Here is a 27,696-nt window from a genome sequence, read left to right on the forward strand (position 1 = left end):
CCCATTTTTCCCAAATAATGAAATAACTTTGGCCACGGCTAACATTTATATTATTGATACATTATTTTTCTACTTCAATATCGTTGTGTTATTTGTATAAGCGTGATCTTTGAAGGGAGGCCCAAAATGCTTCTATGCATATGAACTATGCATACAACACTGTTCTATTAAAATCAGGCCTGATTGAAACAGTTAGCGAATTGTCTTTCGTGTGGTTCTTCAATTTTCATTGTATGATATGCGACCCATTTCTTAAAAATTGGGAAATACCTACGTTTCCTTACGTACAGTGCCTACGAACCTAGCTGGAAAATTTGGTAATCACTGCCATAGCATAGCCTACCTATTATCTCTACGTGGAGTAATATCGCGCACCAAGGGGTTGGACAAAATAATATGAAAACTTGCGTAAAAATAGTCATTTGTTCAACAATATCTTGACATTCGCTGGGACCTATTGTGACGCACAAATGAAAGATTACGGCACAATATTATGTCGAACTTTCGAGCGACAAACTCCATCCCACGGTGCAAGTTTTGTTTCCAACTGGAGATGCGGTGTTCCAAGACGATAACTAATCAATTGATACTGCCAAATGTGTCCATTCGCGGTTTGATGAACGTCGGAATGAAGTTCAACATCTTCCTTGGTCTCTATAATTACCTGGAATCACAGGAGAGAAATCTACTGCACACATTGGCCTTCAAGATTCCCCACAATGGTTTCATGATGTGTTTCCAGCATCATGGAACCATTGTGGGGAATCTTGAATCTTTTAGGAGCCGGATAAAAGAACATTTTTCAAACTTTCCTGGTGAGGTCGGGAAAGTTACGCAACGCGTTGTTACATTATTTTTTTTTATTTTAAAGACAGTAGTAACTTAGTAAATGTGATAAAGCGACGACTAATGCATCCGTTAGAGAAAGCAGATGGAAATCAAAGATTATACTATAAATATCGAAAACAGTATGAGTCACAATGACTTGGCATTACCAAACGAAGTTTATTCATCTTTTTTTCTTTCAATATTTTATTATTTAAAATATTGCGTGAACTAAAGCCATATACTGTATTTCCCGATCGATAAATAAACGAATAATTTAAGTTCATCGCTCTATAAGTGAGGCATTGTGCAAATTGTTTCTGACACATTTGTGTGACAGACAAAACAATTACTTCGGGATAAACTGGAAAAATGTTTATTTCGTTTTTGTGATTGGTTCTAATGATTCTTGGAATTTTAGCCTTGTGTTTAAATGCTTAACATCTTCTTAACCTAGGCCTACTTAACATAAAATACGGTACGGCCGCGCTAATCCGGTGTGGTAGTTCGGATTAACGGGAATACGATACGCTTTCAGCCAATTTTTACTGTTGTAGGATACTTTACAACAGAAAACACAGGTTAGAATTGTTAAATCAAAGAATGTGACAGAAAAAATGAGCAGCAATGCTTACAAGTGACTTACTTTACACTTAAACTGCAGGTATATAGTTGACATATTTTAGGAGAATATCTGAAGTGAGAAAATGAAGAATAACTGTACATTTTCACTATAGAAGCGTTCTAACAAGGGGCTGTGGGTTCGATTTGAGTTTTATTTATTTTACTCCAGGGATTTTAGGGTTGTAAACAGTTTTAGAACGTGTGATTCCTTTAGTTTTCCGGCTCTATTATATATAATAGATGGAAAGTATGGCGAACGATCAAAACAAGATCAAAAGATTTTTATGATTTTGGACTCGGGAACCTTGAAATGTCGAGAAATACAAAAAAATATTCGGGGGTTTCTCTGTATGTGTGGGGGGCACGATTTTGTTCCCCCACTTTGAAGCTCATTAACTCCCGTGTCTTTTGTCATAAAATTCTGAAATTTTGCAGGGGGGTTTGTACATTAGGGACATTAGTGCAATTAAATTTTAGTGATTAAAGGTCGGAAGGGTGATGAGATATAGGGGGCAGGGGCGGACTAAGGCCTAGGCAACCTAGGCACGTGCCTAGGGCCCGTAATTTTTGGGGCCCCAAAAATTAGGTTTTTAATTTTTTAATTTTAAAAATAGGCCCGGAATTACAATGTTGCCTAGGGCCCGCTTTAGCCTTAGTCCGCCTCTGATAGGGGGAGTATGTAGCATCTCGAGTGGGGACTGACTTAATTAAGATTTTATTCGTTATTAGCATTTAAAACTTTTTATCAAACTCATCTTTATCCTCAAATCAAGCTTTTTAACATTTTTAAAATAATTAATAATATTAAAAGTTTTTAAAAATAAAATCTTGTAACAGATGGCGCTTCGCACAATTTTTATTTTTTATAATTATACACTTCGATGGATTACGTCAATTGAAATAACTCTAATGGAATAATTAGGGTTGAATATATTTATGTTAGTCCTTTCTTTACGAAATTTTAAACATTTTTTACTTTAGATCCTTTTTTAAATATACGTAATTAACGCTCCTTACAATCGTGATACTAAATGAATACATCGCTGATACCGTGTCGCCATCTATCGATTGTAATTGAAATTTATTCGGGATTTGAGCTGCGAAAAAAATAATTAAAGTGGTACCTCATACTTCGAACGATTCTAACTTCGAACACTTCGGTGTTCGAATGATGCTTCAAAGTTCGAACTGTGCGCGGAATGAAAAATGCACTCGAAGCATGAGGAAGGCTTGAAAATGAAAAAGGCTCTCTAATTACCCTGTAGGCAATAAGAGAGCCGTTTTTCAGGCTTATCGTGAGTTTTGCCAGGTCCAGAATGGAAAAAGACTTTTAAAAATATGTTCGGAATTTATAACACTGATAGATGGCAACCAACTTTTTCTGTTTTAATCCCCACAAGTTGTTAGAAGTATCGATTTTTAGAAAAGAAGCCTCGGACCGCCATTTTGCGACCGTGGCATTAAAAAAACTTTCTGAGACATAATGTAATATTATCGCATTTTATATGAAGGCCCTAAAATGTTAGAACGATGGCAGATTGAAAATTAAGGCCTCATCCTTATTTTCATAGTTATTGATTCCATTGAGAAAAAGGGTTAATGAAAAAATTTAATCCGGACATAGTTCAGTGACAATTAATGTTTCTTATTTAAAAAAATTAAATTTAAATTCAATGCTACTGCCAATTAAACAATTCTAACAAGCATAGCTTTTAAAATTATTACAAAATGGTTTGTCATTTGATGTCTATGAAACATTAATTATTCTTATTTAATCATCTGCTGCCATCTGTTTTCTCTTTTCAGTACAAAAATTTTTAAAATAATGTCTTCGTTTCAATTATTTTTAAAATTCTATATACAATAAAAAAATGCATTTAATTATTATGAATTAATATTAAAAAAATTTATTAGTAATTTAAGAAAAAATTTAAAAGTAATCAATAAATTAATATTGTTACCACCAGATGGCGAATACAAAAAATCGATATCGTGACACAAAAAATAAAAATAATGGCAAAAACCAGACGACATTACGTCTCACTTTTATAATACCGAAAAAAATAAAAAAAATTTATTACTTTCACTTATATTAAATAATATATTTTATTATTAAATTATAAAATTAATCAGCACTTAAATAAACAAAACATTAAAATTTATCTGCGATTTGATTTTTAAATTCAGTAGAAATCCCCTTGATCTTTGAATGTGATTGCGTCATTAAAACGTAGTCATTACCTAATAATCGGGACCTTAAGTTCGAATTTAAATTTACAATCAGTTATTATGACGAAACTATATTTTATTTCACGTGTATAGCACGTGACCTTACAGGAATTAAATACAGCTTATCAAAAAAAATAAAACATATATTCTAGATAAATATAATGTTTTTTTTTTTTAATTATGATTTACAAATAGATACGTTAAAACACATTATATTTTATTTCCTGAGCAAAATAATTCTGTAAAATACCTTTAAAAAATTCATACAGCTTTAGATATTATAATTTTATAATATTTTAACTCTATGAATACTCATTTAATACATTTTAAATTATAAAAAAAAATGCATAAATATTTAAGCTTTTACAATTAATATTTGCTCCCATGTAGCACATAATTACACGAGGAAGAAAATAATATAAATTTACTAAGAAATCTAAAAATAGAAGAAAAATAATTTCTTGAAAATTCATTTGAATTCAACTTTCTACTAATCTAATTAAAAGTAAAATGTAATTAAAATTTTTTCATTTTAACTAACTTATTTAACTAATTTATTTAAATGATTATTTTCTTTTTTTTTTAATTCTGTGTTGATAAAGTATAAATAAAATTTAAAAATTTCAAACATTAACTATAATTAAATCCTAATGTTATTTAGGTTTTTAAATACAGTCGACCTCCTATAACACTGTTGATAATTCCGTTTTATATGAATTCCATGTTGTACGAGTCACTTAGATTTTACAAATATGTGAGCCGTTCACAGCCCAGCACACGTATTTGTAAAATCTAAGTGACTCGTACAACATGGAATTCATATAAAACGGAAAAATCAACAGTGTTATAGGGGGGTCGACTTGTACATTTTTAATAATATAAAAAGCTTAATTTTTATAAAAAATTAGGAGATATCTATTCAGACACAGGATACAAAATACATTTTAATAATAAATTAACTGAATTTTTTTAAACAATTTTGGCACAGATGTAAAATAAATTACATTGTATCATTTGAAAATAAAAAAATTATTTTTTTTTTATTTTTTTTTTGGTGGCTTTTCAAATGATACAATGTAATTTATTTCACACTATTATATTTTATTATATTCTTTGGCTATAAATTTTAAATTTATTTTGATGTTTTAAGTGAAAAATAATCTGAAAAACAATAAATCATTACTTTCAAGTTATTGAGTGTAATTTGTGTATAAAATATAAATTTATTTACAGATTAATTTATATTTTATGTACTGTATATTGTATACTGAATGTGTATTATTTATAAAAAAAATTACTCATCTCTCAATAATAAATATCCCAAATTTTATTCGTATTTGTTTGTGAAATAAACTTCACTGATCAATGACAAACGAAATATTTATATGAAACTCTTACGTCATCATTAATAACAGATACGTCATCGTGATATATCGTTTTTCCGCGTTTAATAACTTCTTTCACTTTGATAATTCAAATTAAATCCCATGCAATAATCATTATAATGATTAGTTGCATGAAAATTCTTACATTTATGCATAATAATATCATTATTTTTTTTTTTAATTCGTAAAATTAAATTAAATAAAAAGTAAAATGTAAAAAAAAATTAAATTAAAATACATGTTTTAAATTAAAATTATAATAGTTATAATGTAATTTTTTTAATTTATATAACAATATTTATATGTGAATATTTAAAATTTTCAGATCTATCACGTGATTAACCTTGGACTCTCGAACTCATATTTCAAACGTAACAATTCTTTTTTTTGTAAAATCGGATTTAATTCGTCGATGATTAAGAAATTATCATAATGGTTATTTAACTTTAGAAAAAGACGAAATAATCTGTAAGTTACTAAATCTTATAATAAAACAAATATAAAAATAACATTAATCTCGTGATTAATCGTAATACAATTTTATTTTTTAAATGACGTCTTACGTTATTACATAACGTGACCGAATTTTAAATTCACTTTCACTATCATTACTTTATTTTTATTGAATCAAATAATATTTTTAAAAAAATTATATTTATCGGTTGGTTTTTATCGATGAGGAAACAGGATTTTCTTTCGTTATTTTATTATCAAACGCAGACGCGCTCCCGCCAATCGTTTCGTCTAGACGTCAACCGGTACAGACGTCACGTGACTAGGGGTGTGGCGGAATAAATACGCCAGCGCCGCCGCCGCCGTTTCATTCACTGCATTGTTTCCGTCAACTGAGGTGCGTTAACCGGATACAAAAACAAAAACAACAAATACGAAAAAATGGCTTTTATGATGCCGGTCGTACGTAACGACTTCGATATTTACGCCAACCGTTCTCGAAGAAGCAGTACTTCGTCTAGTTGCCCGCCTTCTCGCCGCGGAACACACAGCGATTCTGGTAACACCAGCCTCTCGTGTTCACCTGGAAGTGACGTGGAAGAGACACTAGCCGCTATATCTCTCGGATCGTCTCCGCGAGGCCGAAAAACGTCGCAGGATTATCAAATACCGAAATCCGCATCGCAGAATTCCCTTTCGAAATTTCACAGTAAAGTGGTTGACAAACTGAGAAAGAAAATCCATTCCAAGGAGGAAACCGACGAGGAAGGAAGTGGTTCTAGTAAATCCGCATGTGTACCCGTACCTACCAGTTAAATATAATTGAACTTTAGTCATTTATTAAGAAGAAAAACAAATTTATGTAAATAATTTGTAAGTAGGATTAGTTTAATGCTTTTCTGCAAGTGCCTCAAATATATAAATTATATATATATATACAGTATAAAATATATGTAAAGGTTACACATATTACGTGTAGGAATATTTATGGAAGAGAGAAGTACCGGGCCTTGCCTAATTGTATATATTGTATGCCTGTACAGTAATGTATAACATATCATTGTTTTTTTTAAGCGTAGGAAATAATATAATAAAAAATCCTTTTTTCCCTATAAGGTGGTTTGTCCTTTTATTTCTGGGTCGTACTTGATAACATTTCTACATCACGTTTTTGCATAACTGTCATAAAATAAATAAATAAATGAGAAATTTCGTCACTGATTACGTAGGTTCACGCGCTATAAAAAAAAGGCGTAATCGTAATTAATGTAAAAATTTTTTAAAATGTTAAAAGTATAGAGGTATTATTATTTTACGCTAGTTCATTATGGCAGAAATAATTAAAGACTTTTTAAAAAATTTTTTCGAACAATTATATTTGGAATTTTTCGTACTTGCGTGATTATCGATCCGGTTTTTTGGCGATTTGCCAGAATTTACGGTTTGGAACGTTGCCAAGTGACACACACACACATTTTCCCGCCAAACGATAAAAATCGTCTGCCATTCAATTAATTTATATTGGTTTTTTAAATTAAAATCTTTATTAAAATAAATTTAATCAAAATATTAATTTAAAAAATATTTTAAAATTAATTTATATAATATTTTATAGGAGCGAAAAATCGGTTTATTAATTAAACAACGTTTCGCCTCCATAAAATGTCTGGTTAGTGTACGAATAATTTTTAAATCCGGAAAAAAAAACGACCGAAAATAATGAAGATTTATATATAAATAGAACGCCCATTTTATATTAATTTATTTTAAGTAGAGCGCTAATAGCGAAGGTTAATCGAGCGAACGCTAAGCAAATACACGTTCCGACATATTTATTTTTAGAATTTTTTACAATCCAGATGTGTCGGAGAATTAATTTAAAAAAATTTTTCGCGTGTGGAGAAATTTTTCGCTAATAAAAATCACAACAGAGATATCGAGACATTAACCCTTATATGTACGCCAGATGTAAACAGTCGAAGCGAGTATCAATCTCTCTTCTTCATCAAAGAGGAGGGAACGCTTTACTGGACGTATGACCTTTCTCGCATCTTGGGCGCGTGCCAACTATAGACACCTACGTACATGTAACCATGGAGACGGAGGGCGATCGATACCGAAATTTCCAAACAACGTAGTATCGGCGAAAGCTCGATTAAAATACAACATACGATTTAAATCGAAACAATTAGTTACAATAGAGGAAAACACAAGAAAACAATACGCCGTGTATTTTGTTTTGTTTACGTTATTTTGTAGTGTTACTGTATGTGTCTTATTGTGTAATAATTATAATTAATTCACTTATTATGAAAACATTCATTCATATTGATCGTGTATATAAACATTTGTGACCTACATTTCTTTAGGTTATGTTACACTTGAATGAGAGCGATGTGTAACTAAATCATACAAAATCGATAGGTATACAATACTATTAAGCGTGTGTGTGAACGTAATTAAATTATTATACAAATAATTTATGATTTATTTTGCATTTTTACGAGTTACTCGGCAATATTTTTTGTTTGGTTCGAAGTCTGAACCCATTGAACAATTACTGTTAATGAAAGATGTGACATTCGATGATAACATTTTAATATATCAATGATCTTATCGGGTGTATTTTGGAATGGTGCCAATAGTCACATTTCCGCTCTTGAAAATTAATAATAATAATAAATGAAAGCGTAAGAGATTTATATCGATTAAAAGAAATCGAGTTAAGGGACTTTAAAATGGAGAAAATTGATGTGTAATTGAATTAATCGTGACTTAAATGTCGGTCAACCAATTTTTACGGCTTGAGAAACTTGTAACACTTGAAATTATGATTTCAGTTTATATATATACACTCTTAACCTGTAAGCAATGGCCAGTTGGTCGTGGGTTAGCACCTCGCATGGTCACGTGATTTTTAAGTGGGGTATTTTTTCCATGTTTGTAACAAACAAAAAAAAATGGCCGGTGTTCTGAGGTTGTTCTGCATGCACTTTGTTCAACAGTAGAAGTTCTGAAAAAATGGCCGCTTAGAGCAATTTTCGGGACTTTTACTTTTGAGGCCGTTTAGATGTGTCCATTATCGGAGGTTCGACTATATGAATTAATGTCTGTAATAGTAAATCAATTGAAATGTTGAACCAACCCTTAACTGAAAGAACCGTTATAACTCATTTTAGAAGTTTAAAAAAAAACTTAACACTACGTCAATGGCATGAAGTTGTCCGCTATTGTACAGTTTCAAATACAATAGATTAAATTAGATTAAACGGCATTTAAAATTCTTGAATATCATTGAAACGTTCTACAACTGATAAGGTCAATGTTTATACAAATAAAATATAACAAAATGTGACTCATATTTTAATCAATCTAACAGCAAAGTCTTTTAATCAACCTCTAAAAACATGCAAAGCGAGCTTATCAAAAAGTAGTGTGATGCAATCCGACACAAGTAATTTAAGGTGGAATTTTGACCTAAAATAACATCACATTAATAGAAAATTTCAAAATAAAATTACGAAAATAAATAAATAAAACTATTTTTAATTGTAATATAATATACAAACAAAAATGTCCGAGTTAATGAGTTATATAATCGACGAATAAATAGTTATTAGTGAAGAATTATGTTTTTAATTAGAAAAGTATAAAAATATAATTTATATACTGTGAACCCTCATATAACGCCAGAAATACATTCTGCATTATAGGAAACCACGTGTTGTGCGAGCTGTGTGGTGTAACAGCAAAATAACCAAAACCTTAGAAGCACATGAATATTGGCCCATATAATGCATTATAGAAAATGTTATAAGGGGGGTCCAACTGTATATAAAATAAATTAGTTTTATTGGGAAACTATTAAATGTTCTCTACAATTTAAAAATCTTAATAGTTATGATAATTTGTTTTTCTTGTTTTTTTGATTCACAAGTAACTTTATTATTACTTCTACAAAATGAAATGACTTTACAAAGTCATACATACCCAAAGATGATCGTTTACAGAAATATCGATATGCAACTTCACATTTAACTGAATGAATTACATTTGTCAAAGGCTGAATTCTTAAATCAGCTTGAAAAATTAAATCAATAAACTGTATAAAATTTCAAGCTCACAGAAGAAAGAAGTGAAACTTTCCACATTTAAAAGTGATGTCTGTCGCTGGCTTTATCCGCTCGAAAGCCACGGATCAAAACCTTCCCACTCTCTCCTCTCTATCTCTTCTGTCCCGGTCATGATCGCGATTTCGATTCCGAGAAGGAGAACGGTCCCTGCTGCGACTTCTCCGTCTTCTCTCTCTACTTCGCGAACGACGCCGATCACGACTGCGGGATCTTGATCTTGACCTTAAAATAAAATCTCATTAATATGAGTGTTTTATATTTCACTTATTTCAAAATATTATAATAGAATAATGAAAATTCTCATGATACTATGTGCTTTTAATTTTTAATTAATGAAAAGAAATTAAGCTTATGTAACAGACTATGTAGTTTGAATAATAATAAATAAAGTATTAAATATTTAAATATATAATAATAATAATTTTTTTTATTTGCATTAAGGCTAAGCCTTGTTACAGGGTGTATTTTTCCAATAATATATTATAATTATATTATTATATTTTTAAGTAATTCTAAAGTATTTATTTAAATATTTACATTAAATAGAAAATAACAATTATTATTATTATTATTATATTTAAATTATGCAAATATTTAAACAATTTCAAGGAACTTATTAAATATTTACATAATTTAAATACACTAAGAATATATTTTAAATTTTAGATGAATTTACATTAAATTTTCAAGAATACAATGATTACATTATTTACAAAAGTAATTGAGTAATATGACTTCTTACAATAATGTATACAACTTGTTTGTTCCGTGAAATATGAGAATAATTTTAAATATTTATAATTCGGTACTAAGAATACTGATAAAATTGTTACACAAGACATAACAAGATTATCTCATTGGTAACTTATAATTGAAGACTGAAAATTTACAATTAAAAAAACTGAATTGATATTACAACTGTGACAGGAGCACTTCCACATTCAATAGTAGAAAAAATAATGATCAAAAGTAACTTTTTTTTTTTTTTATAAATAGCATTAAGGGAAAGAGCAAAAAAAATCACTTTCTCTGTTTTACTTTGTTAAACAATTTAAAAAAACTGGAGAGCAATTATAAAATTTTTATGGGATTTTCAGAACAGTGTACATAAGAAAATCTGTTGAAAAATTAAATATCAAAATTAAGAATATTGGAAATAATATCCATTTTTGGCATATTTACATACATCTATTAAATTTTTTAAAATAATTTTCATTACCTATACAATTGGATCATATGTAAGATTGAAAATAATAATACAAGAGGACTGTACAAAATCCCAAAAATCTAAGAGAGAATCTAAAAATTTCAGATGAGAAAATGCATAGTTCAAAATGTTAAAAAACACCAAAATTTGTAAAAAATGTCAAAAACTTTTAAATTGTAAATGCCAGTACCTGAACTTTCTGACTATAAAACAAAACATATTATAACAATAATAATTAGCATAAAACTCAAATATTAAAAATTTCAATTCAATATTTACAACAGCAGACTGACAATTTACAAGATTACAATTATTCAGTTTCAAATGATTAACCTGATTAAGGAAAAGACAGCAGAAAAAAAATCTTAAAATCAGTACTCATCAATCAAATCAATCATTTAAATTCAATTGCTATACACTGAGCACAAGAAATTAAGGCTGGCTTTCTGTGTCAGCTTGACAATGATCTTTTCTGATTTGCATATCAAACGTGCTGACAAAAATAAAATTTCACTTATGTCTCTGATTTCAGAAGTATAGTAAAATATAATTTAACATTTTAGTCATAATTTAATCATAAATTAGTGGGTGCAATTCCATTGATCATTCAATTATTATTATGAAATAATGCACATTAAGTATACTTGGTAATTGTTGTACTAATGTATACTTGGTACACATTAATAATACTTGGTACGTGTTAGAACAGCAATTGAGGTTTAATATTATTCAAATTTCATTTTGTTTTAGTTACTTTGAGTTGTGGGAATAAAGAATAAACAAGCAAACTTTCTTCGCTGTATATTAAATTACTATAGTTATTGCAGTAATTTCAAAATTTTGGAAATGTTTTATTGTTTTCAGATATTTTTCATTTCTTTAATCTGACAAATGACAGGACATTATTTTTTTGCATCAATTAATAGCTGAAATTCAGTACTAGTGGGCTAATCAAATCACAAATTACAAGAGTCAAATTATAGTTTAGATTGCTGGTATTTCAAAAATGTATTAAAAATATAACTATGCCCCAGCCCTATTATAATAATTATATTTGTTCATTTTTATTTTATTTTTTAATGCTATATGAAAGAATTTTTTTTTAAATTTCCTACCTTCTTCTTCGACGTCTTCCATATAATTCTCGTCTTAATTCTCTAGAAATGGGCTTTAAATGCATGAAGTTACAAAAACCACTACGTGTACATTCTCTAAATAATTAAATCATCATTATTAATAATTACAAAATATGTCTTGGAGTTAAACAAAAATAATTATTAAAAACTTTTTTACCCCATTTCATATTGTCGACAACATGCTTCTCTAAAGTCTGTAACGGGTGATAATTCTGCATATATTGGACGACCTGCAAACCACCGATTATTCAAATCTGCAACAGCTTTTTCAGCATCTTCCTCTCGGCGAAACTATAAAAATCATATTTTGTTAAAAATTAATATTCTGCAATTATAATACATTGGTGCACATTATTAAGTCATATTTTTGCTAATTCTATTTTGTTTGTAATTATATTTTAGTGTTATATGTACAGTACATATTTACAATCACCTGACAATGTCATAACAAGAGCTTGACAGATAAATTAAAAGACAATTAATATAAGTTATCTTTAATGCTTTATAAATAATTTTTATAAATTTATATTGCATATATTTGCAACAAATGTCATAAAACACAAGTGCAAACATATAGTCAAAATTAATTCTTAAAATAATCAGTAATCCTTTTTGTTTCATTGCACATCTAGCCTTTACAGAAGCAATATTGCAAACTGTATGCAAGAATAGCAATTGTTTCCTCAGCTTCTTCCTGTACTTTGGACCATTCAATGCACTTTGATAGTATAATTTCAGCTTCATTTACAGAAGATCGTGGTTATATCTGTTGTCACAATTTCATCTTCCCAAGATAACATGCTTAAGTTTTTCTGCCATTTTAATAATATTCACTCTAGGATAAAAAATTTAAATAACAACACTTTAACTTAACGTACTCGCTTTTGCAATAGTTAACAAAATCAAAAAGCATGACTACTGGGATCTGGACAACTAAGAGACAGAGCTACAAGACTGCTGTTCTGAACCATGGGTTCGTAGTTGGCCATGAACCCCAGGAATCTATCACAGATATGTTGTTTTTACTCTTTCTATTCTGTAGTGTCTGCAGAGCAGAAAGAGTATTAAAAAAAAAACACTGTTACTAACTTCCAACAACTTCTAAAGCAATAAGGAATAAGTATATGCTGCTATTACTGCTGTAAAACTATTCATACATTGACAGACTCTAATAATGTGACAATTAACAGATACTGATGAATAATAGAGTGACGAATAAAATTTTTTTTGTATTTGATTATTTGGAGATTGATAATATAATAACTAATACAATCATTTTTTTATCATCACAATTTATCATTTAAGACTAATTTTCTGAGTGAGAGGCTGAGACTTCAGAAAAGGATTGGCTGACCTAGATTTTAGCGAGAGAATGTTTTAAATAAAATAAAATAAAAGCCTCTCTCTGACTAATCATTTCAACTTAATTCTTTTTATATGTATATATGCTTGTATGAGCATATAACTATTTTTTAAATAGGTATGGTATCAAAGTTTTTCATTATCTAATTTTTATTAAACTATTCACAATTATGGATATAGTGAGATAACAGTTTTAAAATGATGACAGTTGACAACTATTGAATTCTATGCATGTAGTGAATAGCAAAATAAATATCAAATTCAAATTTTCTTGAAATAAAATTTCTAAAATAGTAATTTTTTAATTTAAATATTCTTTCGTGCATTTGTAATAGTGTCTCATACAAATGTAGTATTATCTCAGCTAAGCTTATAGACATTTATACTAGAAAATTTATATGTAAATGCAAACATACTAAATTATTCATTTTATAAAGAGTTTATACATTCCAAATGAATAAGATTTAATTTAAAAATATTCATAACAAAAAATATAAAAATAAAATTTATAACTGCCAATCTGTCAGATTTTATCAAGCTATATTTTAAGTCTATTTAATAATGAGAATCAAAGCAGTTAGGCTGTCATCCCTTGATAAATTTAATAATTAAAAATAAATTAATTATAAAACTTAATTTAGACTATTTTGGTTTTTGCTTGTATATATTAGTAATGATTTTAAGTTTTATTTATATTTATTTTACCTACATACATACATACATTAAGTGATATGAATGAAATAAAATTGATATAATGCAAAAAAATTATAGATTTATCATAAATCACTTTTTTGGTCTTTGACAATGTGTGTCAACAACTAACTCATCAGCCTATCAAATAATAATTTGTGTAACTATTTTTCTAGCTGTTAAATGATGTATTAAAAATAATTATGAGAAGTTGTTTATAATTATAATCAATTCTTTATGAATTTTCATACTTTACATCAAAAAATGATCATTTTATTGTCATCTAATATGTTAATGCAATATTATATATTTTTATTTTAAAATCTTGAATTATTAGTTCAAAACTTGACCTGCACTTCTGCTTGCTGTTCAGTTGCATGTTCAAGTCCCATTTCAGGCAAATTCTTCTGTTCCAAAATAGTCTAAATTAAATTTTACAATTAATTTATTTCTCATTATTAAATTTATCAAAAGATGGCAACCTAATTGCCTACTTCTAGACAAATTATTTTTATTATGATCATTAAGTAGCTTTAAAATATAGCCTGATAAAATCTGGCATATTGTTTGGCAATCTTAAAGTATCAGGTTGTTGTAATTTACGTATTACATCATTATTATTTATAAAAGAAAAAAAATCAAAGGATGTGGTATAAATATTCCATTATTTTCTTGTTTATATATATAGTAAAGTTAAAACCCAAGTCAAGTCTAGAAATTTTAATGATTTCAATTAAACCAATGGATTTTATACAAGATAATAATATTAGCTACCCAAACAAAATAATAATATAATTTAATAACCTTAAAATTGAATGTTTTTAATTTTTAATTAGCAAATTCATTTTAACAAAGTTACTTATAAATTTAAATTAAATCAATAATAAAAGTACATAAAATAACTATACTAATCTATACAAATAAATACAATCTTTAAACTTATTATTTATTTTTATTAGCACCATAACATTATCTTGTCATGTTTGTTTCATATTTTATTTTTACAACTATATAATTTTATGGTGAGACCTAAATTTATCATAACTTCATTAAAAAATACTAATTGAAACTTTATAATAATAAATTATTCACTATTTGGAACTGACATAAAATAGAATTATCATTATACAGAAACCTGTTTGTTTTGAACTAATAATTCAAGTTTTTAAAGTAAAAGTATATAATATTTTATTAACATGATATTAGATGACAATAAAATTATCATTTTTTGATGTAAAGCATAAAAATTCATAAAGAATTAATTATAATTATAAACAATTTCTCATAATTATTTTTATTACATCATTTAACAGCTAGAAATACAGTTATAAAAAAAATCATTATTTGATAGGCTAATGAGTTTTTGACATATTGTCAAAGACCAGGAAAGGGATTAATCTAAAGGAAAAATAAATCTAGAATTTTTTCGCATCACATCAATTTGATTTCATTCATATCACAATGTATATATGTAGGTAAAATAAAACTTAAAATCATTACTAATATATACAAGCAAACCAATTAGTTATTAAATTTTAACCAGTACATACTATATCTGGTTGAGGAAATTTGCAGAAAAGAATATTACAGCAACAGCTGCAAAAACATTTAAAATAAAATAGAGTAATGTCTCAGCTAAACCTACAGACATTAATTGGGAAAATTTGCCCAAATGTAGGGAAATTGTATATTTGAAAAGTGAAAATGAAACCTTGTTTACATTGTTTCTGAGTTTCATAAATCGTATGAATGTTATCATCATAAATAAATTTTGCATTTTTGGACACTAAAAATCTGTTAAATAATGCTCTGTACTAAAAATAGGTCTTATATGGAATCAGTAACAATTTCAATTTTATTTCTGTTATATCAAGTTTATAACTGTATATGCTATACTTTGATGATGACACATGTTTAAAGTATTCTTTTAATTTATAAATTTTTTATGTTAATTTATCAGTTTCAGATTGTTTTACATGGTAAGTGTATTTAATCATTTGTATAATTTAATTTGACTTTTTCAAACTACATAGTGATACTATAATTAGTAAATGGTTCATAACTTGTTGTCTTATTTTGTGTACTAATTTTTGGGAAAATGTTGGATTCTGAAAATATCCATTCTTTGCACTAGCTTTCTATTACAGTGTACTCTCACTAATCTGAACTAATTATTGTATACGGTTGTTTGGATCAGCAAGATTACATATAAAGAAAAGGAAATCAAAAAAGATTACAGACAAACTATATAAAATATATATGTAGAGGGTTCAAAGTCTATACACTTTCTAAAATTTTTAAACCACCTGTTTCAACATCCCTTCTTTGTGTAATCCAAGGCCCCCCCAATGGTAAGGACACCACACAAATGTAAGCAGGGGTTGGCCAGTAGTTAGCACCTGAACTGAATGCGAGATGACTGTAGTTGTGTCAGGAAAACAAAGATAGTGTCTGGTGCTGAAAGCTTCAGATTAATGTGATGGAGCATCTAAACAAAAGCACAAGTTAGGTTTATTTAACTCAAAAACCACTTACACTCAGTACTACTAATACATAAAAACAAATTTGTACATAAGCAGTTTCCAAGACACAGGTAGTAGAATATCAACTATCTCCACAACAAACAGACAAGTTGCTCATCTTACAAACAAAACCTCCAGTACTGATCCTTTGCTATCGCTGAACACTACCAGTTGTAGCTTCACCTCCCTGATGCTAGTTTTTGTGGGGTTTATATCCCTTTTGGTAATGACATTATTGCAGTCCCACACTTCTAGTTTATTTACCTTTCATGGTGCATCTCATGTACGTTTTGCTCAAGTGGAGTTATAATGAGTAGCAAAATTTAAGTTCCTTACACTATTGCACCTGTTTAAACCACAGAAGTAATTGGTACCTATGTGAAGTGACCATGCACAGGCCTCTAAATGTGATTTTAGCATCCCTAAGTGGAAAAATACAAAACTGAAGGAAACTAACAGACAGGCAAAAAAGTCCAATTACAAAATGAAAGGGACTTTTAAAAAATCTCCCAAAAGTTAAAGCAATTGACACCCTGATGACTGCTCTCTCACTGCTTGAGAAACAGGTTTTTCTGTTTCCCACAAAAATCGTCTAGTGTGTCACAGCCTTTAGATGTACAGCACACTGCATGAGGATATCATGGAGGCACAGCTCAGTCAATTTGGCAAAAAATGCCCCTAAAAACTTAGTAGTTACAAAAAATCACTGCTAACAAGTAATCACAGGCTGCTACTGTTTTTTGACTATCCTTTCAAAGAGAATTTTCTACCTAGTCAAAATACAACCAAAATACTTTAAACAAAATTTATGTTTAATACAATACTTTTGTCATTTATTTTCATTTAAAAAGAAAAGAGACTAAGTTCAAAAGAATATATACTTGAAACATTCCCAAACGATCATTCATAAATAAAAACATAATTCATATAATCCTGGATTAATTCATATAATCAATTAATCCTACAACTTTTAGTAAAATTTTAAGGCATACCCTTTTATTTTATCTTTATAGGTTATTCATTTAAAATATTTTTTTATCATCAACAAAGAGACATTTGTTTATTTTATAAAGATAAAAGATAAACGTTTTAGATACACAAGTGATTATATGAAATGTTAGAATAAAACCTGTCAAGTTTGAATTTCATATAACAATCATGGATAGTAAAAGATAAATATTAGATTAAAACATCGTATGCAAGATTACAAAAAGTTGAAATAGTGTTTAATTATATGTATATAAATTTAATAAAGATTATTATTAAAATATTTTTATAGCAATTTCACAATTAAATTTGAAATTAAATAAAAACAGTTGAATGTATCATTTAATTTCAAAATTGTTTCTTTAATCATAATATTTCTGGTAAAACTAGTATTATTATTAACAAATTTGCAAATATGTAATTTGTATTAATTTAAATATTTTTTTAAAATGTGTAAAAAATAATGCTAAATATTTATTTACTATAAAGATATGAATAAACATACTTTTACATATACATTTCCAACCAAGTGATCACCAAGGTTATCACAAACATTCATTTCTTCAATTTCACCATACTGAAAAAAATATATAAATAATTTCTTATTTAAATAATTCATAAAATAATAATTTATCCTTTTAAAAGAATAGAATATGATTTACTACAAATTTAAATTATTGCAAAAGAAAAACATACATTTTGAATAAGTACTTTTATTAACTTGTTAAATCTATCATAAAAACAGAAATAGCAACAACACATACAAATCAATCAAATTTCATTCATTTTTTACATTCTAAAAGTGTAACTTTTAAAACCTGAAGTACCCGTTATTTTTTTATTTTGTTTTGATTAAAAAATTGGAATTGTTTCCACTTATTACACTACATAGCCAAAATTTGTTCAAATTCATTCAGTATTTGTTCTATATCAACATAAAAACTTGAAACTAGTATTTTGTTTAATTTTATGAAATATATTTCAATGTATTCCATTTATCTTAAATGTACATATGTATGACAATCCAAAGTTTTGTCAATAAAAGCTTCAGTAAGCTTAAAAAATGTAAACTTTTTCAAAGTTTACTGAATTTTTAAAATTAGGCATGTTAGAAGCCAATAATTATAACTGTTTATAATTTGTAAACATCTTATTACTACTATTAATCCAAATGTTTATAAAATAAGTCAAATTTTGAAAAATGTGTTTACATAAACTGAACAAAAATGAAAACATTATCTATATCTAGACCATATACAATTAGAGCATATAAAAGCTTGAAGCTTCTACTCCCATAATTTTAAACTTTAACACAGACATAATAAAAACAGAAAAATGTATAACAATTTAAAAAGATTATAATGTGATTTTAAGAATAATTTTTTTTAAAAAATCACATCTTACTTATTTAAACTGCTATATACATATTTACTTCCACTTTAAACTTATACACAGCATACAATTCTTTTATATATAAATGTATTTTTAAATAAAAAAAGGAAAAAAATAATAATAATAAAAAACATTCATTACTTTATCTTCTAGTTCAATAAAAACATCTTCAAAAAAATTGTCAAAATGTTCCTGCATTTCTTCTTCTGACATGTTAGCTAGGAAAAAGGAAATAATAAATTAATTCATTATTCATTTAGTTTTGAAAATTAGTAATTATTTAATTTTCAACAATAAGGTAGCTTCAAAAAAGTTTGTGAAAAATAGACAATTAAAATTCTAATTAATTAATTATAAGCATTTAAATGCAATGGCAAAACAGCATCGTGAAAGTACTATGTCTCTTAAATTAGATGAATGTAAAACAATAGGTCTTAGGCTCTTAACTATATTCTGTTATAATCCAATAAATTCAAACAATTATCATCAAATTTGTGTTTGAGGAAAGAAAAATATTTTTTTATAATATTTAAATCATGCTTAAAAGATTTAGTATTTATTATAACTCAAATTTACATGCAATAGATAAAAGGAATATGCCTTGAATAACTAAGCAGTCCTGGCAACAGAAACATTAAAAGTAGTTTTAAAAGCTGAAGGAAAAGAAGCTTTTAATTACATCAATATTGCAAAAATGTGTAGAAACCAAAGAATTTTATTTCTAATAATATAATATTTATTTCAAAAATCTGTATCTATCAGTTATTATGAAACATTTCAACAAAACTTTTGGAAGCTACCTTATATATTATTCATAAATAATTATTTAATTAATAAATGTTATTAATTTTTTACTGATACATAATAAAAAATCGAATAGCTTTTAATAATTAACTGAATTAAGCACATTTCACAAATATTACATGTAGAAATAAATGTTATTTGCAATAATGATATAATTTTACCAAGAAACCTTTTGTGATTTTATTTTATTTTTTTAATTAAAATTAATATGTTGATGTTGACGATTTTGGAGTAATTTTACATTTCATATTCTCAAATTTTGGAAAATTTTATCAAAATAATAATAAAAATAATATAAATTCTCTTTTTCTCACCTTATGGAATACTGAGGATTGGATTCATGCTTTTCTTTTCCTTCTGTTTTTTAATGACTGGTTTATACTGAATATATTACATAAACTTAAAATTCCAATGCCACAATTTGCAAAGAAATCTAGAATTTGATTTTGGTTAAGGAAGTTGAAATTTTTAATATTGCAACATTTACAGGTCTCTATAAAATCCAAAAACATTTTACAAACAAAAATTCTGTACATAATAAATTTAATGTGTATTTATACTGATTTTCTAAAAAGAAATCTTTTAATATGCTTTAAAGTTTGTAAAATGCCAGAGATAATATGTCTACAGAATTCTGGAAATGTTCCAATATATTAAAATTACATCTTCATTAACAAAATTTCATTCTAATTATTCTGAAGAGTTATAGATAACAATGGATATCACAAAATTCTCAACAATATAATAAACTAAACATTTTACTTAAAAGACAGCAAAATGGATTTTCAGATATCTATCCTATCAACAACTAACAGTGTACATTGGTAAACATTTAAATCTAGCTTTCATAATTTCTAATTATAACAACAATGCTCCACAATGAAAAGAGTTTCCAAATTGAAGTATGTTTCAGAAGATAACTTTCTGCAAAATTATAATGTTTAAAGTATTTTTGATGAAATTAAAAACTAAATTAATGATAAATTAAAAGATCCTATATTTAAAAAAAAGTCTTTTAATTAACATTTTAAATTATTCTATTTTATTAAGAAGAACTTAAAGTACTTCTAATATACTGCTGATGCTATAGTCAAGAGTTTTATGTGCTATTAGATAAACTAATCAAAAATTTAAAAAACTAAAATAAACCCATGCTATTACATTATATTAAATTTTTGAATTAATTAACATATATATTTTAAAATCAAACAACATTGATTCCTAACAATATTTAGTATACTTTTCTAGTCCAATGTAACTGAATTATGTAAATCTACATTTAAAACTTTCCTAATCTCTATAGTACCATAATTATAATTATTATTATTTAATAAGAAGTTCTGTTCACTTGAAAATCAAGTCAATTTAAAAAATAGCAATGGCAGCAAACAGCTGAAAAATGTAAATATTAACATCAACACAACATTTTTACTGTTTATTACTTGAAAAATTATAATTTTGCAAGTAATAAACAGTTTATGCTTTTTTTCTTATTTTAATAAAATACAAATTTTATATAGTATTATTATCCAGATAGAATTTTCTAATTTGATTTCAATTTAAATTATGTCAAATAACTTTTCAATACTTAAAATTTTGTTAAAAACAAAAACAAAAAAACCTATTGAAATTGTAGACTAATTAAAAATTAAACTTGTTGCACACTTTATTCATACCCCATCAAGTTAATGAAACTGAAATCTATTGGTGATGCTGACATCTAATGTATTATTTCTTTAATTTTAGAATCAATCATAAAATAATAAAATTATATAAAATTTTGGCCTCACAGCTATTATATATCTATCATTTTGAAAAAACACTAGCATTAAAGTACTAACAGAAATTTGAAAATAAACAGATTTTTACTTTTGAAGTTATCATAAAACCTGTAACTTTTTGGAAAATTGAAAAATGTAACTGAAAAGGCATATATAACAGTAGCTGTAAAATCTGTTGTAATGAAAACAATTTCATCTGTAATAGAAATTACATCCAAAAAACAAAAACTTGAGAAATTTTATGAATCAGTAATTTGGAATAAAAATTTTCAAGATCTTTATCAANTTTCTCACCTTATGGAATACTGAGGATTGGATTCATGCTTTTCTTTTCCTTCTGTTTTTTAATGACTGGTTTATACTGAATATATTACATAAACTTAAAATTCCAATGCCACAATTTGCAAAGAAATCTAGAATTTGATTTTGGTTAAGGAAGTTGAAATTTTTAATATTGCAACATTTACAGGTCTCTATAAAATCCAAAAACATTTTACAAACAAAAATTCTGTACATAATAAATTTAATGTGTATTTATACTGATTTTCTAAAAAGAAATCTTTTAATATGCTTTAAAGTTTGTAAAATGCCAGAGATAATATGTCTACAGAATTCTGGAAATGTTCCAATATATTAAAATTACATCTTCATTAACAAAATTTCATTCTAATTATTCTGAAGAGTTATAGATAACAATGGATATCACAAAATTCTCAACAATATAATAAACTAAACATTTTACTTAAAAGACAGCAAAATGGATTTTCAGATATCTATCCTATCAACAACTAACAGTGTACATTGGTAAACATTTAAATCTAGCTTTCATAATTTCTAATTATAACAACAATGCTCCACAATGAAAAGAGTTTCCAAATTGAAGTATGTTTCAGAAGATAACTTTCTGCAAAATTATAATGTTTAAAGTATTTTTGATGAAATTAAAAACTAAATTAATGATAAATTAAAAGATCCTATATTTAAAAAAAAGTCTTTTAATTAACATTTTAAATTATTCTATTTTATTAAGAAGAACTTAAAGTACTTCTAATATACTGCTGATGCTATAGTCAAGAGTTTTATGTGCTATTAGATAAACTAATCAAAAATTTAAAAAACTAAAATAAACCCATGCTATTACATTATATTAAATTTTTGAATTAATTAACATATATATTTTAAAATCAAACAACATTGATTCCTAACAATATTTAGTATACTTTTCTAGTCCAATGTAACTGAATTATGTAAATCTACATTTAAAACTTTCCTAATCTCTATAGTACCATAATTATAATTATTATTATTTAATAAGAAGTTCTGTTCACTTGAAAATCAAGTCAATTTAAAAAATAGCAATGGCAGCAAACAGCTGAAAAATGTAAATATTAACATCAACACAACATTTTTACTGTTTATTACTTGAAAAATTATAATTTTGCAAGTAATAAACAGTTTATGCTTTTTTTCTTATTTTAATAAAATACAAATTTTATATAGTATTATTATCCAGATAGAATTTTCTAATTTGATTTCAATTTAAATTATGTCAAATAACTTTTCAATACTTAAAATTTTGTTAAAAACAAAAACAAAAAAACCTATTGAAATTGTAGACTAATTAAAAATTAAACTTGTTGCACACTTTATTCATACCCCATCAAGTTAATGAAACTGAAATCTATTGGTGATGCTGACATCTAATGTATTATTTCTTTAATTTTAGAATCAATCATAAAATAATAAAATTATATAAAATTTTGGCCTCACAGCTATTATATATCTATCATTTTGAAAAAACACTAGCATTAAAGTACTAACAGAAATTTGAAAATAAACAGATTTTTACTTTTGAAGTTATCATAAAACCTGTAACTTTTTGGAAAATTGAAAAATGTAACTGAAAAGGCATATATAACAGTAGCTGTAAAATCTGTTGTAATGAAAACAATTTCATCTGTAATAGAAATTACATCCAAAAAACAAAAACTTGAGAAATTTTATGAATCAGTAATTTGGAATAAAAATTTTCAAGATCTTTATCAATGTTTATTTAATGAATTTATTTTATAAAAAACAGCATAAAATTAGTATTAGAAAATTTGATAATTTCTTCTTCATTGATACCAGAAAAATACAGCAGCAAAAAACTATTTATTTTAAAATATTTGTTAATGTACATTATGTAAATAAAGTATACAGAAGGTTTGAAAAAAAATATATGCATTTCGAGAAATGAAAATGCATATAAATTTTTCTTTTAAGCAGAATGTATTTCAATATTCTTGAATAAATCTTATTCTGTTGATTTTCTAAAATTCAATTTGTTAGATTTTATGAAATAATGCACATTTACAATGAATAAATTTAAGCTTTCAATATTAAAAAAAAATAATAATAAATGTTTTTAATTGAATGATACTATTAATTAGAATGATTTCACTTATAAATGTTTATTTATTCAATACTTATAAGTAAAATCATTCCAATTAATATTATATATTAACCCTTCTACGACAATGTAGAAGGCTTCCTCCTGTTACAAGGGCGTTTTATTTTAAAGAAATGCATATTAACATCTCATATAAAAATATTCTAATATTATTAATATTTTCTACTTACTAATCTATATAATTATATTAATAATTTGTCATAATTATTATTTAATTAGTTGTTTAATGTAATTGTATAACATATAAATCGTGTTAACGTTAGCTCTATCTAATGTCTTATACATTTCCAACTCACTAGTACAATTAGCCAGCGGCCCAATCTGAAGCCTTTGTAGTTTATCTTTGTCATTACAATTTTCACATATAATATGAATTTTAGTTAAATTTTTGGTACAATTTGAACATTTAGATTAGGTGTAATCTATATATTTATCATTTATAATTATTCCATTTTTATTTAACCTAATCTGTATAAAAAACTTTTTATTGTTAAAAAATATATTTGTCAATATATAGTTGTTATTTACTGGATAATTTAGAATTGTTGCATACCAGCTTGTGTTTTCTCGTTTTTGTACATTTCAACGTCTTGGATAATAGAGTATTCCATAACTCTATGTATTATTTCTTTACTATACTGCTCCATATCATACATATGATCCATAAACAGTTTAACAGAAAATCCATATTTATTTACTATCTTTGATAACTGAATTATCCAACTTCGTCTTAAGTCCGTTTCTCTTGATTTGTGATATAGTAAGAACTTCTATGACGACGTGACAATATATCAGCATGTTTCAGCTAAAGCCAATCTGACTTCAGCTGAAACACAAAATGACAATATTTCATCATTTTGAAAAATGTCTAATTTTAATCAAAAAATTCTCTGCATTATTTTACTTGCATTTGGTGATATTTTATTGCTGCTCGTTGCCTTAAGTTATATATGTATTTTATTAATTTATTTTTCTAATTTTTTGTCTTAATTTTATTTATTTATTTATTTTTTTCAAACAAAGAAAACGTGTACCAGTCAATTTTTTTTGTAGTCATTTTACTGTTTAACAATTTCGGTATTTACCACTTATTACCTATAAGTTTATATATAATATATATAGTTATTTATTATTTTTCTTATTTTTGTTCTAGTTTTATTTTATTTACTTGTTTTCTCAAACAAATAAAACATGTTCACTAATCAATTTTTTTTGTAGTGGTGTGTTGTATTGTTCTGTAGTTTTGATTTTTCTGCTTACTGCCTAAAATGAAACATCCTACTAACCAAAAAAGAGTTTATTGAAGAGAGACAGAAAATAGTATATATGAACTGTTTCATATAAAATGATATTGTTCACAAAAAAAATAGATAAATATGCATAAATCTTATATCATGTACAAAACAATATTATCTTTTGTGCTCGCTGGCTTGGTGCCAAAAACAAATAATGAAATTGAACAGTTTTATTTTCTGTCAAAGTAAAGTAATTTATAACATCAAAAATTTAGGTCATAATTTAACTTTTTTTTTGTAAGTAATTTTTACTCCAAACAATTATACATTATTGTGCCAAAAACTACATAAAGTAATAAATATATGCAAGTTTTTTTTGTATCTCTATTATAAAAATTTAATTTTTGGTGAATTTTTAGAATAAAATACATAGTGACCTGAGTGACTACAATTTGGATTGGTGTTTTAAAGGGTAAAATACAACTGACCATGTCATAGTAAAAGGGTTAAATTTTGTTTCTGCATAACTGGATTAAAATCAAAACACCAAAACATTCAAAAGTGTGATGACAAAACATATTAATGAAAAATATTTCAGAATTTGATTAATAAATGATTCATACTAAACAATAATTTTGTTAAAATTTTCTAATTGATACTAATTTTTAATAATTAGTTATTCTGTATGATAAATTGATGAAAAGTTGAAAAGCAATTTCAAGTTATTGTAAAATACAGATTTTAGTTTAAGTTTTATTTTAATCATTTCATAATAAATATTTAATGAAATGTCTGAACAGTTGAAGATATAAGCATTTCTTTTATAATTTTCATTGTGTTTATTTTAAAAATTATAACTACCTGAAATTTTCAAATAATTTTAAAAATGATTTTAACTGTTTTATAAAAATTAAAATAATAATATCCAAATTAAAAAGTATACTTACCATGAAGCTTTGCAACTTGAATAAAAATATCCAAACATGGTTCAGTTACTTGTTACAGAGAGTTATCATGTTAAAAAAAATTTATATGAATATTTAACACAAGTGATTACAAAATATTTTAAAATACTTATTTACTACTAATTAAAATTTTAGTATTATCAAATATTTTAAACAATTAAATTAAAATCATATGCTGTCAAAATTAATTAACTACAATTCTGGTTTTATACAGACATGTGTAAGAATAATATATATGACAGTAAATTGATAAATAATGGCAACAATTTTCTTTTAATCTCAAAAACTATAAAATGTATCTGGAATATTTAATGCTCTTTTTAATCTTCATTAAATTACAAACAATTTAATACTATTTCCATAACTGTAAACATAGTAATTCCAGCACAATACTGGCAACAGAGTCATTTGACATATCCTCTGCAGTCTGCTGTCTTGATTAAAGCAAGTGATATGTGAAAATTGCTAAACATTGAACAACAGGAAATTAGTGTTACAAAAAAATTGGTAAAAACTGAAGACACAAATGCTCTTTCTTATTGTTCAGTGGCAAGATAGTTTAAACTATCTAAAGGGCAGGAGTGAATGCCAATATCTAAAGGGCAGATGTGAATGCCATTCATCTTCACAACACTGTTACTATGCTCTGAGACCTATGAGGTTCAACTATATGTCAAATTGTAATAAAATAAGATTAAAATAAATATTTGATAATTTGCATGTGTTGTAGATTTTGAAATAAGAAACAGTGCCACTATTTATCAATTGCTCCAAGTAGTAATAAAGTTTGTAATGAAAATATAAAATACTTAATTTTTTCATGATAGAACAGCAGCACAGTTATGTAAAATCAATTCTCAAATATTTAAATTCACTTTAGAATATTTAAATTTGCCATACAATCTCTTAAATCTATTCCATCTTATTACATCATAATCACATTGTTTTTTGTAAAATTTTAGATAAGGTTAAATTTTTTAAAATTTATCAATAAATTAAATAAATGATGAAATTCATAAAATATATAGCTTTTATTCTGACTAATACAAATATTTGTATTAGTCAGAATTGTAGTTATCATTATCGTTAATACTTATATTGCTCTAAATGATTTAATTTAGCTTCAGTTCTGTTTTCAATTTCAATATCCTAACTATATTTTTTATATTATTTTTCACAGATTAAATATATTAATTTTTTCATTTAAAATAAACTTATATATATTTTTTTGTTCAGTAGTGACGTTTCAGAAAAATTTTGATGTACTTTTATTTCATTTACTAAGTATTTATTTAGTACTATTTTATACAGTACAGTTTAGCAAAGAGAATCACATTTTACATTCATTTTTAAGCAAAGTTTATTAATGTTTAAATAAATAAAGCTATTTTAAATACTTTGCATATTTAACCTAATGTGAACAAAATGGCTAATAATGTCTAAGAGCTAAAGTTGTGAATGTTACTAGGGCATTGGTATCTGATATGTTTTCCTCATATTGCTTCATATAACTA

The 27,696-nt window shown here is 26.0% G+C and overlaps 2 protein-coding genes across 3 annotated transcripts in view; one reads left to right on the plus strand and one right to left on the minus strand.

Annotated features, from left to right (window-relative positions):
• Positions 1 to 5,863: 5,863 nt before the first annotated feature.
• LOC111618912 lies at positions 5,864 to 6,628 on the plus strand. Its single transcript, XM_023360540.1, has one exon. The coding sequence runs from the start codon at positions 5,958 to 5,960 to the stop codon at positions 6,330 to 6,332; it is 375 nt and encodes a 124-aa protein (XP_023216308.1). The 5' UTR covers positions 5,864 to 5,957; the 3' UTR covers positions 6,333 to 6,628.
• Positions 6,629 to 9,423: 2,795 nt separating this feature from the next.
• The window catches only part of LOC111618911 (splicing factor U2AF 35 kDa subunit-like), a 40,137-nt gene continuing 21,864 nt past the window's right edge, over positions 9,424 to 27,696 (minus strand). Inside the window, exons 4-9 of one of the 2 annotated variants that reach the window (XM_023360539.1) lie at positions 26,165 to 26,179; positions 19,087 to 19,163; positions 18,059 to 18,130; positions 12,150 to 12,283; positions 11,972 to 12,067; positions 9,424 to 9,871 (exon numbers count right to left, since the gene is read on the minus strand). In XM_023360539.1, the coding sequence (XP_023216307.1) occupies positions 9,715 to 9,871; positions 11,972 to 12,067; positions 12,150 to 12,283; positions 18,059 to 18,130; positions 19,087 to 19,163; positions 26,165 to 26,179 (551 nt within the window). In that variant the 3' untranslated portion in view covers positions 9,424 to 9,714. Of the gene's footprint in view, positions 9,872 to 11,971; positions 12,068 to 12,149; positions 12,284 to 18,058; positions 18,131 to 19,086; positions 19,164 to 26,164; positions 26,213 to 27,696 lie in introns of both variants that reach the window. The other variant, XM_023360538.1, reaches the window with a different exon arrangement.

Source organism: Centruroides sculpturatus, unplaced genomic scaffold (assembly GCF_000671375.1).
Source record: "Centruroides sculpturatus isolate CEXI.00-Female unplaced genomic scaffold, Cexi_2.0 scaffold58, whole genome shotgun sequence".
Lineage (NCBI taxonomy): Eukaryota > Metazoa > Arthropoda > Arachnida > Scorpiones > Buthidae > Centruroides > Centruroides sculpturatus.

Coding starts and splice junctions, on each gene's coding strand:
- LOC111618912 (XM_023360540.1), top strand. CDS start 5,958: ATGGCTTTTATGATGCCGGTCGTACGTAACGACTTCGATATTTACGCC.